This window comes from Filicampus tigris, chromosome 16 (genome assembly GCF_054856515.1).
Source record: "Filicampus tigris isolate MCC_2025a chromosome 16, RoL_Ftig_1.0, whole genome shotgun sequence".
NCBI classification, from domain to species: domain Eukaryota; kingdom Metazoa; phylum Chordata; class Actinopteri; order Syngnathiformes; family Syngnathidae; genus Filicampus; species Filicampus tigris.
The window spans coordinates 8,695,943-8,709,062 of NC_141232.1; the positions used below are offsets into that span (position 1 = coordinate 8,695,943).

At 41.6% G+C, this 13,120-nt stretch overlaps 2 protein-coding genes across 3 annotated transcripts; one reads left to right on the forward strand and one right to left on the reverse strand.

Moving 5' to 3' along the window:
* Positions 1–822: 822 nt before the first annotated feature.
* On the reverse strand, positions 823–7,051 carry ccdc47 (coiled-coil domain containing 47). The gene is made up of 13 exons (XM_086056047.1): positions 6,887–7,051; positions 5,454–5,758; positions 4,445–4,546; positions 3,605–3,779; positions 3,394–3,515; positions 3,207–3,272; positions 2,987–3,088; positions 2,753–2,863; positions 2,427–2,512; positions 2,295–2,353; positions 2,090–2,199; positions 1,287–1,454; positions 823–1,184 (listed from the first exon to the last, which is right to left on the reverse strand). Exons 2-13 carry the CDS (start codon positions 5,748–5,750, stop codon positions 1,104–1,106), a joined length of 1,479 nt encoding a protein of 492 aa, XP_085912173.1. The 5' UTR covers positions 5,751–5,758; positions 6,887–7,051; the 3' UTR covers positions 823–1,103.
* Positions 7,019–12,815, forward strand: dcaf7 (ddb1 and cul4 associated factor 7). Of its 2 annotated transcripts, none has more exons than XM_086056048.1 (7): positions 7,019–7,788; positions 8,684–8,842; positions 9,743–9,854; positions 9,928–10,046; positions 10,185–10,394; positions 11,161–11,277; positions 11,538–12,815. In XM_086056048.1, the coding sequence occupies exons 1-7, from the start codon at positions 7,651–7,653 to the stop codon at positions 11,712–11,714; spliced, it is 1,032 nt and encodes a 343-aa protein (XP_085912174.1). In that variant the 5' UTR covers positions 7,019–7,650; the 3' UTR covers positions 11,715–12,815. The 2 variants fall into 2 exon arrangements, with proteins under 2 accessions (XP_085912174.1, XP_085912175.1); XM_086056049.1 differs by having other exon boundaries at positions 7,021–7,788; positions 11,161–11,278; positions 11,542–12,815.
* The last annotated feature ends 305 nt before the right edge of the window (positions 12,816–13,120 follow it).

A 13,120-nucleotide genomic window follows, 5' to 3' on the forward strand; every position in this document is an offset into this window, starting at 1 on the left:
CATTGAATCCACATACTAATTAATAGTACAGTATTACTATCAACGGAGTTAATCACTTATTTTTAATTACTGACTTGCGGGCGGCACTGGTTAGCACGTCTGCCTCACAGTTCAGAGGTCGTGGGTTTGATCCCGGCTCCGGGCTCTCTGTGTGGAGTTTGCATGTTCTCCCCGTGCCTGCGTGGGTTTTCTCCGGGTACTTCGGTTTCCTCCCACATTCAAAAAACATGCATGGACACTTTAAATTGCCCTTAAGTGTGATTGTGAGTGTGTGTGATTGTTTGTCTCTGTGTGCCCTGCGATTGGCTGGCAACCAGTTCGGGGTGTCCCCCGCCTACTGCCCGAAGACAGCTGGGATAGGCTCCAGTACGCCCGCGACCCTTGTGAGGATAAGCAGTATGGATGATGGATGGTGACTTGCATATCATTTTGACCCCCCAGAGTCTATGCACGTAGATAAATGTACTGTATTAAATGTATTTATCTGTAATCTCAATAAAATTATGGAGCCAAGTGACATTTTAATATATGACAAGTTGCACAAACTTTTTTTTAAAATTTATTTTAAAGAGATCTGCAACTGAAATTACACCCTTCAAAAGTGATATAAATGACACTTCCTTCCACAATGTCCAGTGTTGCATTATGCAATATATTGTAATGTGATCAATCATGTTGTTCATGTGGCAGGGTGGTGCTGTAATAACACCAAATTTAGTTCAGCTTGTTGACAATGACACAATTGTTAAATTCAGCACAGTGCCACACCCTTTCCAGCCCTCTTTAAAGTGCAGATGTCTTCCTGTCAATGAAACAAAACAGCAGACTCCAGTGCACTTTATTGACGTTTTCTCAGATATTCATTGGAAACAGCCTGCAGGAATGCAGCCTCACAGCGGATATAAGTTAAAATGTCATTCAAGATTATATTAATGCTATGATTCCAAATCAATGGAGCCCAGTGGCGATGCTTTAAATTTAAAAGCAGGTGCCGTTTTAAAAGCGGACCAAGACAAAAACATGATGATGCAGTGAGGTGCGCTGATAAGATGGTGACAAAACGTCCTTTGTGAAATCCAGTTATTGACGATGATGGGCGAACTTCACATGGCTTTCACTTTGATCTGCTTCATCTTCATCTGTTTCTTCTCGATCTTTTTCTGCTCTCGTCTCTGAGCTGCTTCCTGAACAAATGAAAAAGGATGCAATGTATTATCTGAGACTGTGTGATGATTTTGAAGCAAGCAGAATCCTTAAATAAATAAATAAATAATAAAAAACAGTACCTCAAGGCGGCGTTGTCTCTCTGGGTCCTCCTCGTTCATGATCCTCTCCTTCTCGGCCCGCTTCTTCTCCTCGCGTCGGGTCTGCGCGGCCTCCTGGCGCTGAGCGTGCGTCTGCTTCAGGAAGTTCTCCTCCACGCGGGCACGGTTGCGGTCCGCCTTCATTTTCCCCTGCGGGGCAAACGAGGGCAGCGGGGAGACTCTTTAGTGCTTTGCAACCTTCACAATTGTTTGTTTGGTCTGAATTTGTTTGTGTTTGCCTGATATTCATGTGTGTATTTGTAGTGTGCGTGTGTGTATTTTGTGACATGTTTAGTGTGGTGCTTAGTGTTAGTGTGTCAATGTGGTGTTGGTTTGTATAAGTGTTACTGACTGACGTGTGTTGTGGTGTGTCTGTGTGTCTTTGTATGTGGTGTCTGACGTTTGTTGTGTAAGAGTATTTGTTTGGTGTGTTTCTGTGTGCGTGTTCATGCCGTGTGTGTGTATGCATTTGTGTTTGATGAGTATGCTTGTGTATTTGATGTATTTTTAATTCATTGTTTTAACTGTCTTTGTTTTTAGGTCTGATTTTTGCTTTATGTAGCGCACTTTGTATGCAGCTGCGGTTGTTGCTCTATAAATATGGTGAGTTTGGTTTGGGTGTGTAATTGGTGTTGGTACACATGCCTGGTGTTACTGTGTGACTGTGGCGTTGGCTTACATACGTGTTTGACGTGGTGATGCCTGTGTGTATATTTGTTCAGTGTGTGTGTCTGTATGTAGTATATTTTGTGTTGCACATGTTTGGTGTGTGTGTGGACGTTTACCTCTCTGTTGAGACGCAGCTTCTTGACTTTATCGATACTGTAGATAACCATGTTCATAAGGGGCAGGAGAGCATCCATGTCTTTGGGAGAAGTGTTGCCCATTCCAGGCACTGCACGACACGCACAAAACAAATTAGGGACAATGTCAATGAGAGCAAGCAGCGTGGTTCCTCAGTGAGTGTAACAAAGACTAATAAATGATGACCATTAAATGTAAACAACAATGTCTTCTTTGTTTCAGGTAGCTTTAAGGGCTGGCCCTCCCTGAAAAACAACACAGCATATGAATATCAAACAAAGCTATTTTTAAAATTATTTGAAGAAACGTGATACTCACTCTTGCATAACTTTTGGACCAGAAAATTGGTCCGAAAAATGGATGGATTCAATCTTGTCGGCGTGGTTGGTGATATAATGAACCATCTGTGAAACACAAGCACACAGAATGACAGAAAGAAGCAAAGATCAACATATCGTCACTGTCCTGTGAAAAACACTTATCTCCGATTTTGGAAACTTTTTTAATTTTCACTTGAATGCGATTTCTGTAACGAGTAAACATGATTCAAGTAAAAATAAGAAAATGAAAAAAAATGGAGATAAGTGTTTTTCACATGACAGTGACGATATAATAAAAAAAGAGGGTATTTTCATAAAAGTCACCTTGTTGTCCATCACGCCGTCAGTGACCTCGCCCATCTCGGTAAGAATAGCCAAAGAGTCTGGAAGGCCGAACTTGGCTCCAGACTTTGGCTTGTCGCCGCAGAACTCACTCTGCACAAAACAACAACAATCCCAGCTTGCATCGATAATTTATGTACACTTTACATCTTTATTGGATGACGCGCACAGTGACTAATTGGGGTATGGCACCTACTGGAGGAAAAAGGTATTTACCAAGTCCTGCAACTCCTTCTGGAGACGGCCCATCGCCTTCTTGGTGCCCACAGCAAACACAAACGTGTCCATGTCCTCATCATTCAGAGTCACTTTGATTTGCTACGCACAAAACGACAAAGACAGTTTATTTGGCTACAACACAACTATTAGCGCTTTCTCGCTACACATAGCATGCGTTCTGGGAAAGTGTTAGCACTGTTTTGGAGTTGATACCAACCACTTGGTCACAAGTGGGCCTCATCATCCTGGCCAGAACATTGAGCAGGTCCTGTCTCTTCAGGAACTGCAAGCACAGAAACATGCATCACCATACTACTTTGACACACACACCACCCTCCCACTCACGCACTATACGTACTTATACACACTAAACTACCACACACATGCACGCCCGAGTCCTTTACCTTGAGCTGTATGAGCATGCCCTCACAGCAGACGCGCCCGGAGCACCACAGGTTGTAGATGTGTTCATTTTCCTGATTGAGCTTCCCCGTGCTCGCTGCTTCTTTGCTGGTGCCGTCGTCGCCTGTGTGTACAAATAGCAGTTGCCGGTTGTTGCGGCGCCACCATAAAAAATATAAACATTAAAATAAAGGGTGAACGGCGGCAACTCACCCACAAGAGCAAAATTGCTCTCCAGCAGCTCTCTGTGAGAGTTGAACCAGGACTGAGCCAGGCGGCTGTTCTTGTTCTTGCCGATGATGTAGTTCATGATGTAGGCAAGCAGGCCTGTCACCATCAGGATCTCCATGTAGTAGCTCTCCCAGCTGTTCTGAAGATGGGCCGGAACCTGAACACAAGCAAACAGTGTGTACTTGCCGATATTTTTAATCATTTAGATTTGGCAGGGTTGTTAAGAACACTCTTTTCTGTAGCATGTCAAATTTAAAAGGCAATTATTTTTACTTGACAGGGACTTTAAACATTTGGGAGAATTCAACAACTATAGCATTGTTCCCCTTTGAACACTTAGGAATGTTCAAAGATATATTTGAAGCTTGCTCTTGATGCTCGAGGAGCATTCAAAAAGCACTATTTTGATCTTGCTGCTTAACTCATACCCCACAAACACAATATTAATCAGAACGCCTTGTTTCAACTAGTGGGCCTGCATAGAACATATGTTTGAAAAAAAATGTTTGGGTTGACTTCCCCTTTGAGGAGTTTGTTGTTGTTATCCTTTCGGCTTATCCTCTCAGGGGTTGCCACAGAGAATCAAGTGCACGCTCGATTCGCATCATTGATTTGGCAAAACATTTTACGCCGGATGCCCTTCCTGATGCAACCCTATTAGCAGGGCACACACACAGACTCCTCTTTAAGGAGTTTAAAAAAAACAAAAAACAACAACAACTAAAATTTGGCCTGACACTGATAACTATACTTGGCAGGCAAAAGTAAGACAAGTGATGGCAATAATCTGAGGGGAGGCTCTGCGAATTAAATGAGATTTACCGTGTGGATAATGAGGGGGTCTTTCATGGGGTGCCCAGTCTTCTCCATGTCGCCAATCCCTTCAAACTCCTCCTGGTCATATTTACTGTAAATGTCCTGATCCTGAGGAACACATCACAGAAAATTATTTTAAAATATCATTTCTGACACATAATCATCATTCTGACATACACACCAGTTCGCTACCGTCCCCCCATAAGCATACAACCACCGTCACATGCACTTTAAAAACACTCTGCACTTCCCCCCCATCACACACACACTACACCACCCCAAATACTACACTAACGCCACAAATGCACTACCCTACCCTCACACATGCGCACTACACGTTATCCTAACTCCACCATACACACTACATTAACACCCCACAAACTACACTAATCTTGAAACCGCAATACACTACGCCACCCATACTACACTACTTCATCCTTCCCACAAACACTACACACATGCGCCTCGGTATGTGTAAGGTATTGTAACGTTGCATAATTAGGCCAAGCGGAACAAGCAGCAAACTCTTAAATAAGAACAAGAAAAGAATTACTGTTGGCCGTAACCACACCTAAACAAGAAAAATGCTACGCATGTGGGGACTGCACGTTGTCTGTAAAAGCGCTGCCTTCAAATGAGCTACATTTTAACTGTTAAACAGTCACTGAATAAGGCCCAGCTAGACAGTGTAACAACACCTATGTTCACTTGCTGTTGGACCCTTATGCCGTACTAGCAAGGGAGTTGGCAGTGCTGAACTGGAGACGAAAATACCGCTAGCAGCTGGTATGACACAAGCGGATGGAATTCAAATCGGACCAAAAGAAGACCCTGGCTTCTGCTGTTGGCCAGTGTACGGCAAGGGATCCTGGAGGATTTGACGCGGCTGCCTTAGCACGTCTTGGTACACTCCAATATGTTTTTTTTTAAAAAAGTGACAGATACGCACTACTGTGCTCTTCTCAACATTACCCTAACCCCAACCATACACTACTCCTTCACACATTAAGCCTACCTGTACGTCCGAGTCGTCAAAACCATCCTGGCCGTCCTCCAGCTCCACCGTGGCCTCGTCTTCATCCTCGTCTTCGTCAAGCTGTGAGGAAGGGTTGCCCCGAAGGGGCGGCGTGGCGGTGCCCGCCTCGGGCGCCGCGTCTTCGTTCATATCCTCAAACTCAGCAAAGTCATTGTCGTCGAAGTCGGCCAGGTCCTCGCCGTCGTCGAAGTCGTCATTGTAGCGCCCCCTGGAGACGGGGAGGGCCAGGAGCAGGAGGAGCATGGAGGGCAGCAGGAGGAAGGGTAAACGTCGCATGGTGGTGCCTGAGCAGGATTTTCACAACGCAAACAAGAAGAGGGAAAAGGGATATAACCATCAAATATCTTTCTTATGCAATTCTTCAAGTACATTTAATCAGAACATGTCAACACACTCCCAAAAAATCTGGCCTTTTTTCTTTTTCTAAACTGTTTGCTCTCTGCCAACTTGGACAATGCACGCTTCACTTGTGAAGCTTGCGAAATGAAGCAAACATAAAAATTGATCAAGTGACTGCTAACTTGAATAAGTTGGAAGTTGGGGCACTCACAAATCAAGGTACCCCTGTACAGTATATTATATACTGTTGGCATTAATTTTAAATGTCAAAATATAACTTCTTTTGAAGTTGTCAAAAACTTAATTGTGATGATGATGAATGAGTTTGTTATAAGTGTTTAGGAACATTCAAAATGTTCAAGGGACATTTAAAAACGACTAGTACATGGGTTTCCTTTGGAATACCTTGCTTAATTGTTTAGGGGCAATTCCAAACTGACTAATTTTTTCTTTTTATCTTTGCCTATAACAGTTCAGGAGGAGGAAACCCGCCCACATTTCAGCCAAGTTTTAAACGTTTAGTTTCTAATAAGCTGATTAGTGATTAGGGGTCTCAAGTAAACCACACAGGCATGAGTCTGGTAATAACCTGACAGCTATCAGACGGAAGAGATCCCAAATGAGCGAGTAAGCAATGACTAAAATACTCATTATGACGCTTGCTTTTAAGTGTTTTGTCATTTAAAGGAGGAAAATAGACTATTTGACTTTTATCCACAAATAGCTGCCTTAGGATAATGAATGTACTCGTCAAACTAAAATTGTGTCGCAAGCACCAGCTTAGCAACGTATTCGACGAAAACACGTTGCCATAGTAAAAATAACAAGTGTAGCATTTTTTTTGTATGTGTATTTTCATCTTGGACACTTGTCAGTTTTTCTGGGATCGACCCCCCAGTCGTCACGTAATCAGACCCCAGTGTCCTACCATTCTCCGATCACTTTCTTATTAGCCAGCTCTGCCGCTAGCATGCTAACGAGCTAACACAAGCCACAGCTCACAAATGAAAAGTGACACCGTAACACTTCCTTAACGGATTCAAAACAAAACGACAAGAAACGTAACGACTTACCAGACCCTTACTGCTGAATTTGCGTTACGATATCTGGTCTCAAACAGCCCCCAAATATTCTGTTTTTATGCAAAGACTGGCTGGAGGAAGCTTGACACGGATTTAACCTCTCAAAGTAAAACTCAGGCGACGAGACTTCGTTTATCAACGCGAGAGTTTGGGCACGTCAGCCACGCGAGTCGCAAGCAGACGTTGGGCTTCCAAGTCGGGTGGAAACTGGACACATACAATATATCAATATCTTCGTACCTATGGTTGACAGTGCCTTATGTGTTTATATGTTTCATTTATACCTTAATATCTACATCGGAACACGCAGTTTTAAACCTTAAGTAATAAATCGAACATTTAACAAACGACAATGGTACAGCAAGGGTAAAAAAACACGAATCTGGGAAATAACTAACGTGTTATAAGTGTCAATAATAATTACGTGTTCAAATTGATTGTTGGTGTGAAAGAAATTCTGAACTTTGACGAAAATAATAGCTTGTAAGATGAAAGACGTAACCGGAACTCGTCTAGTAGTAGACCGCTAGCCTGACAGAGCTTTGTCGTTCTGATCGAGCTATGGCTGACACTCTTTGTTGACTAAAGTGGCTGTAGTATTGCATTGTATTATCGTTTCCCCGACAGGACGGCGACCACGACCGTAATTTCTACTAATTATTGTCACGGGTTGAACAAGCGGTTGCGATCGCTTCCCGAGGGGAGACTTAATTCGCGGTTAGCTAACGCGAACGTGTTAGCTCCGCTCGGCTAGGATGTCGCTGCACGGCAAGAGAAAAGAAATCTACAAATACGAGGCGCCATGGACGGTCTACGCTATGAACTGGAGCGTACGGCCGGACAAACGCTTTCGCTTGGCTTTGGGAAGCTTTGTGGAAGAATACAACAACAAGGTGTGTGCATGGTTTCCATTTTTTTAATTATTTTTTTGCATTGGGGGCCGTTTAATAAAACCCGGGCTAAAGATAGTAACGCGGCGAATGCTAATGCTAAAGATGGTTGTTTTGTGCAGCAGAGCACCAATTGCACGGTTAAATCATGTCGTTTTACTGCAAATAATGCCAGACAACGTTACCTTACTTCCTAAATTCAAATTATCTACCATCATTTAAAAACATTATGATATTATGGCGTTTGTTTAAGTGTTAAAGGACGTTATAAATATTTAGTGGCATTCAAATGATTCATTGTTGTCTAATGTTACGTGATGTTTAAAATAACTTGTTTTAGAAGGGATGCCAAAAATACATGCATTAAAATGTTTACTGTATTGTTTGTTTACTTTAAATGTTTAAGAATGTTCCAACCATATAAGGCATCGTTTGAAATGTATAAAGAAAGAAAGTTCAGTTGTTATTGTTGTATCAGGACCTCAAAAATACCATGCTTTTAAACGTCAGTGGATGTTTTGTAATATTAAAAAGGGCCTTTGTTTTAAGTGTCTGGGGGCGTTTTTCTTTAGGAGGTTTGAATACACTGTTTTAAAAGTTTAACAATTGTCTAAAAATGCCATTCTTTACATATTACGGAGCTTTCAAAAAAGACTACACTGTATCATTACAATATACCATAATTTTACTTAACAAACATTAAAGATATTAAAATGTCTTTAGCGAGCTTTCAAAAACTGCTATAGTTTTACTTTGAATCTTTTTGTGACTTAAAAACGATATGATGTAAGAGGTGTTAATAAATGATTATTGTGTGTTTACTCTAAATGTACATGCATCTTTTGCACAATCTAAATGTTTTTTGTGTGGATATACACTCTTATGTGTGTGTGTTCAGGTCCAGCTGGTGGGTCTGGAAGAGGAGAGCTCAGAATTTGTTTGCCGGAACACATTTGACCACCCATACCCAACCACAAAGATCATGTGGATCCCGGACACCAAGGGGGTCTACCCGGACCTGTTGGCCACCAGTGGGGACTACCTGCGAATCTGGAGGGTACTTGGAGCTCACTCAATGTGCTTTTTATTTGGTCTGTTTGTGTTTATGTAGCACTGACATCAAAGAGGAATAGTGTGACGATAACCATAGAACAAGAAATGGTACTCCATACAATGCGAACAAATAAAAAATAAAATTTCAATTACCTAATAAATGTTTAGCTAGTGCATAGATTTATATTTTACAGTCTATTAAAAATTATTTACAAAGCTAAATGGTAACTTTTAACAAACCAATTATAGGGAGGGAAAAACAGCCCTATTAATGCAACGAATACGAGAGAGGGAGAATTCTTTAATGATCCAGAGGGCAAATTCAGGTGCTCCAGCAGCATTATAGGAAAGTTGGATTACCTTTTTTTTTTTTTCACAAAGTACCACATCAAAAAAAATTCTGTCCCTGAGTACCACCACATTGACAACATTAAAATGCAGTATGAATGTTTATCAGAAACAAGACAAAGGTTTTATTCCTAAACAGTATATTTTCTATTATTGCAAACCACTGTACCATTATGCAGTCAGAACATTAGAACTGTGCTTGAATGTAGTTTATTAATACATTAATACTATACAATAAAACTATAAAACTCTTAGTTTATATCCATCTTTTACCTTAAAAATAAAATGCAACCAAGCTACTCAGGCTGTGATTATTTTGCACTAGTGGGTGCCTGTGTGCTACAAGTGGTACTTGTACCGTTCTTTGAGAATCACTGCGGCACACAGCAGATTGTTTAAAAACCAAAATAAACGACTAGAATAGAAATGCGTGGCAAGAAACGTACAATACAGTAACTTTTTTAAGCAAATAGTCAATGGGCCGGAATAACGAAGAGAGCGGGCCATACTTCGCCTGAAGAAGTAACAGCTACTGAAAATGTCCTCCACATTACAGGTCAGTGACACGGAAACGCGTCTTGAATGTTTACTGAACAACAACAAGAACTCTGACTTCTGCGCGCCGCTTACGTCCTTCGACTGGAACGAGGTGGACCCCAACCTGCTGGGTAAGAAGAAGACAAATCCAAGGGGCTGTCTTGCGGAAATGAGATGCCTCCTGACAATAATACACATGTGCAGGCACATCCAGCATCGACACTACCTGCACCATCTGGGGTCTGGAGACAGGTCAGGTTCTAGGCCGCGTCAACCTGGTGTCGGGACATGTCAAGACGCAGCTCATCGCCCATGACAAAGAGGTTAGTGTGATCTAAGCTGGGCAATGAATCCAGTTGATAAAACCATTTCACCGTTCAAGTTGTTTTTGTTATTATTATTATTTTAAAAAAAAAATTTAAGGCTGTATTATCCAGCTCATGTGATTGTCATACCCGCAGGTGTATGACATCGCCTTCAGCCGGGCGGGCGGCGGCCGCGACATGTTCGCCTCAGTGGGCGCCGACGGCTCGGTGCGCATGTTTGACCTGCGGCACCTGGAGCACAGTACCATCATCTACGAGGACCCTCAGCACCATCCGTTGCTTCGCCTCTGCTGGAACAAGCAGGACCCCAACTACTTGGCCACCATGGCCATGGACGGCATGGAAGTCAGTCTTACACACTACTTAAAAACACTTTCAGCAGAGCAGAATGTCCGGCACCATAACCATTTATATTAACTTTATTGAAAATTAAATTCTCTTTGTTCATTGAAGACTGAAATAGTCTGTTTGGAAAACACGTTCAGATCTGTCAGGACTCTTACTGGCTTTTGACGTTTACAAAAACAGGCTACATTCAAGACTAAATTGCCTTTGATATGTAAGTTCATTAAAGTGTGTTTACAGAACTTCTATGTTGAATTAATTGACCTAAATGCGAACACTTTAAATTACATTTGTTGTTTAAAAAAATGTTTGGATCCGTAGTCTTTGTATACCTGCACGTTATGGAAGACTAAACCAATCAACTAATCAATCCAAGTTGACAAAAATCTTGCATTTTTATTGACGACTCAAAATGGTCCTTCCGAACACGTGTGTTAAGGTCTTTGAAGACTACATTTTCTGTGTCATTAACAGAAACGCACATTAAAGCGGTGGAAGATTCCAATTTGGCTTTGATGTATATTTTACATTCAGTAAGGACTAAGTTGCGTACAAAATTATTTCAAAAACAGGAATGAATGTTATTTCTTTTGCGCACAGCCCAAATGATGGTTTTTCGTTAGGGCTCGTCCAAGGTCTGAAAACAGTTTTTATTGCCGCAAAGAAGTTTTGAACAAAATTTGATGGCCATAAGAAAATCTGTCAAATGTCTGTCTTTGCAACCTTGAATGCTCTGTGACCAAAATTAATGTTTTGTGCGTGAAAGGTTGTGATCCTGGATGTGCGTGTGCCGTGCACGCCGGTGGCTCGTCTTAACAACCACCGCGCCTGCGTCAATGGCATTGCCTGGGCGCCGCACTCCTCATGTCACATCTGCACCGCAGGTAAATCACACACCTACACTTTTTTTTTTTGGCCTTTCTACTTTATTTCTTCAAAGAGGAGAAATTGTGTGCTATTACGTGTATAGCAGAGTCTGCGCACACACACACGTGTCTGTGCGTATGGCAGTTGTTGACGCTTGCCTGGCGTACGAGAATAATCCCGCACCACACGCTGCTTCACCCAGTCACACAACTAGCATGTACTTGCGTTTCAAAAACACGTCTTCTACCTCTCGTTTTCTTTTCCTTCCTCCCCGCGGTAGCCGACGACCACCAGGCTCTGATCTGGGACATCCAGCAGATGCCGCGCGCCATCGAGGACCCAATTCTGGCATACACGGCCGAAGGCGAGATCAACAATGTGCAGTGGGCGTCCACGCAGCCTGACTGGATTGCCATCTGCTACAACAACTGTCTGGAGATCCTGCGCGTCTGAATGGGGAAGGAGGACTTTTGCCTCCCCCTTCTTCCAGTGGACTGAACTGTTTGGAGTGGACGTACTCCGCAACAAGCGTGTCTTTTTTTTCTGTGACGCCATTCTTCTTCTTCGTCTCCTTCATCATCTTCTTCTTTGTCTTTTACTTGTACTATGTGTGTTCCAGCTCTTTATTTATTCTGTTCTCTAGTTTATTCTGCTCTCCAGGTAGACATCTTGTAGTACCGAGGTGCTTCTATTCCACACTGACAAGAAAAGGAATAATTGCTGTACAAGATTTAGGGCTTATATTTTTTAGAGGGGATTAATATCCATTTTAAAATATCTAGATTTTGGAGCATTTCAAAACATATTTTACAGGAGAAAATCTGTCATTTTTGAGGGGGGAAAATCTGGTGTTTAGGGAATTTGTCACTGAAAAGAAGTACAATATTAAAAAAAAAATAGATCTGTTTCAATTATTAATTTCTCCTGTCAAATACATCCTATTTTTTCCTGGAAAATCTCTTAATTGTTGTAATTTTTTTATCCCCCTCTGTCAGATTTTTTTTTCTGAAAAATACCTAATTTTTTTTTTTTTTAAATAATATCACCCCTTCAGACAAAATATATGACTTTTAATCTGCTGGTATTAATATTGTTCCTTTTCAGTGTGTCCCTGATATTTCTCGGTATCGTAGTGCTTGGAACTCTGAAGAAGATTTTGACAATGTTTGTGAGATGATCTTTTATGTTTTCGGTTGTGTTGTTAAGACTGAGTACCAATTCCAACGGGTTCTTCTACCGGTGGGAGGAATACTTTCACTCTTCCCATGGACAGCAGCAACTCCAGAATTTGTTCATTTCTTTGTAAACTCCTTTGCGCATTTCTTACGTCTCGACTGTGCCCAAAAAATGGACTTTTGTCCTCCCGTCTCGTTCCACAAATCGAGGTTGTGTCCTTGTAGCATGCCATTACAAGGCAAGGGGAAAAAGTGTACATACATATAAATATATTCATTTAAAAAATGTCGGATAGCAAAGTGATCAAGTTGTAGGCTTCGTTTTTTGCATTAGTTCTCATGGAATTTGCTCTAATAATAAATTGTATTCCTCCATGTATCAACTCAATTTGTGTTTATTATCCATTTATTATGCTAACTATTAAAACGTGTTCCTCAATTATTCATGTTTTTATTTTTTGCTCATTTATCGATAATCCTCTGGTGGCTGCCGTCAATGACGTCGCAAAACATCCCGATCTTCATCGCTCAGGACGCTTTGGGTGGGGGAAGAGGGGTATAAACAAGGAAGTGAGGCGAAAGAAATTAATTTCTACTGTAAATTACCGTGATTAACCTTAAAATGTATATTCAAGTAATACAGCTATATGTCATTGTGACTTGTTAATATTCTATAGCTGAATT

What these genes read in the sequence shown, in the direction of transcription:
- dcaf7 (XM_086056048.1), top strand. Translation starts at nt 7,651, where the DNA reads ATGTCGCTGCACGGCAAGAGAAAAGAAATCTACAAATACGAGGCGCCA. An exon ending in GGTGGACCCCAACCTGCTGG is followed by an intron (nt 9,855 to 9,927) that starts GTAAGAAGAAGA and finishes ACACATGTGCAG; the next exon opens with GCACATCCAGCATCGACACT. An exon ending in TGGCCATGGACGGCATGGAA is followed by an intron (nt 10,395 to 11,160) that starts GTCAGTCTTACA and finishes TGTGCGTGAAAG; the next exon opens with GTTGTGATCCTGGATGTGCG.
- ccdc47 (XM_086056047.1), bottom strand. Translation starts at nt 5,750, where the DNA reads ATGCGACGTTTACCCTTCCTCCTGCTGCCCTCCATGCTCCTCCTGCTC. An exon ending in TTGACGACTCGGACGTACAG is followed by an intron (nt 4,547 to 5,453) that starts GTAGGCTTAATG and finishes TGTGTTCCTCAG; the next exon opens with GATCAGGACATTTACAGTAA. An exon ending in GAGCAATTTTGCTCTTGTGG is followed by an intron (nt 3,516 to 3,604) that starts GTGAGTTGCCGC and finishes TTGTACACACAG; the next exon opens with GCGACGACGGCACCAGCAAA.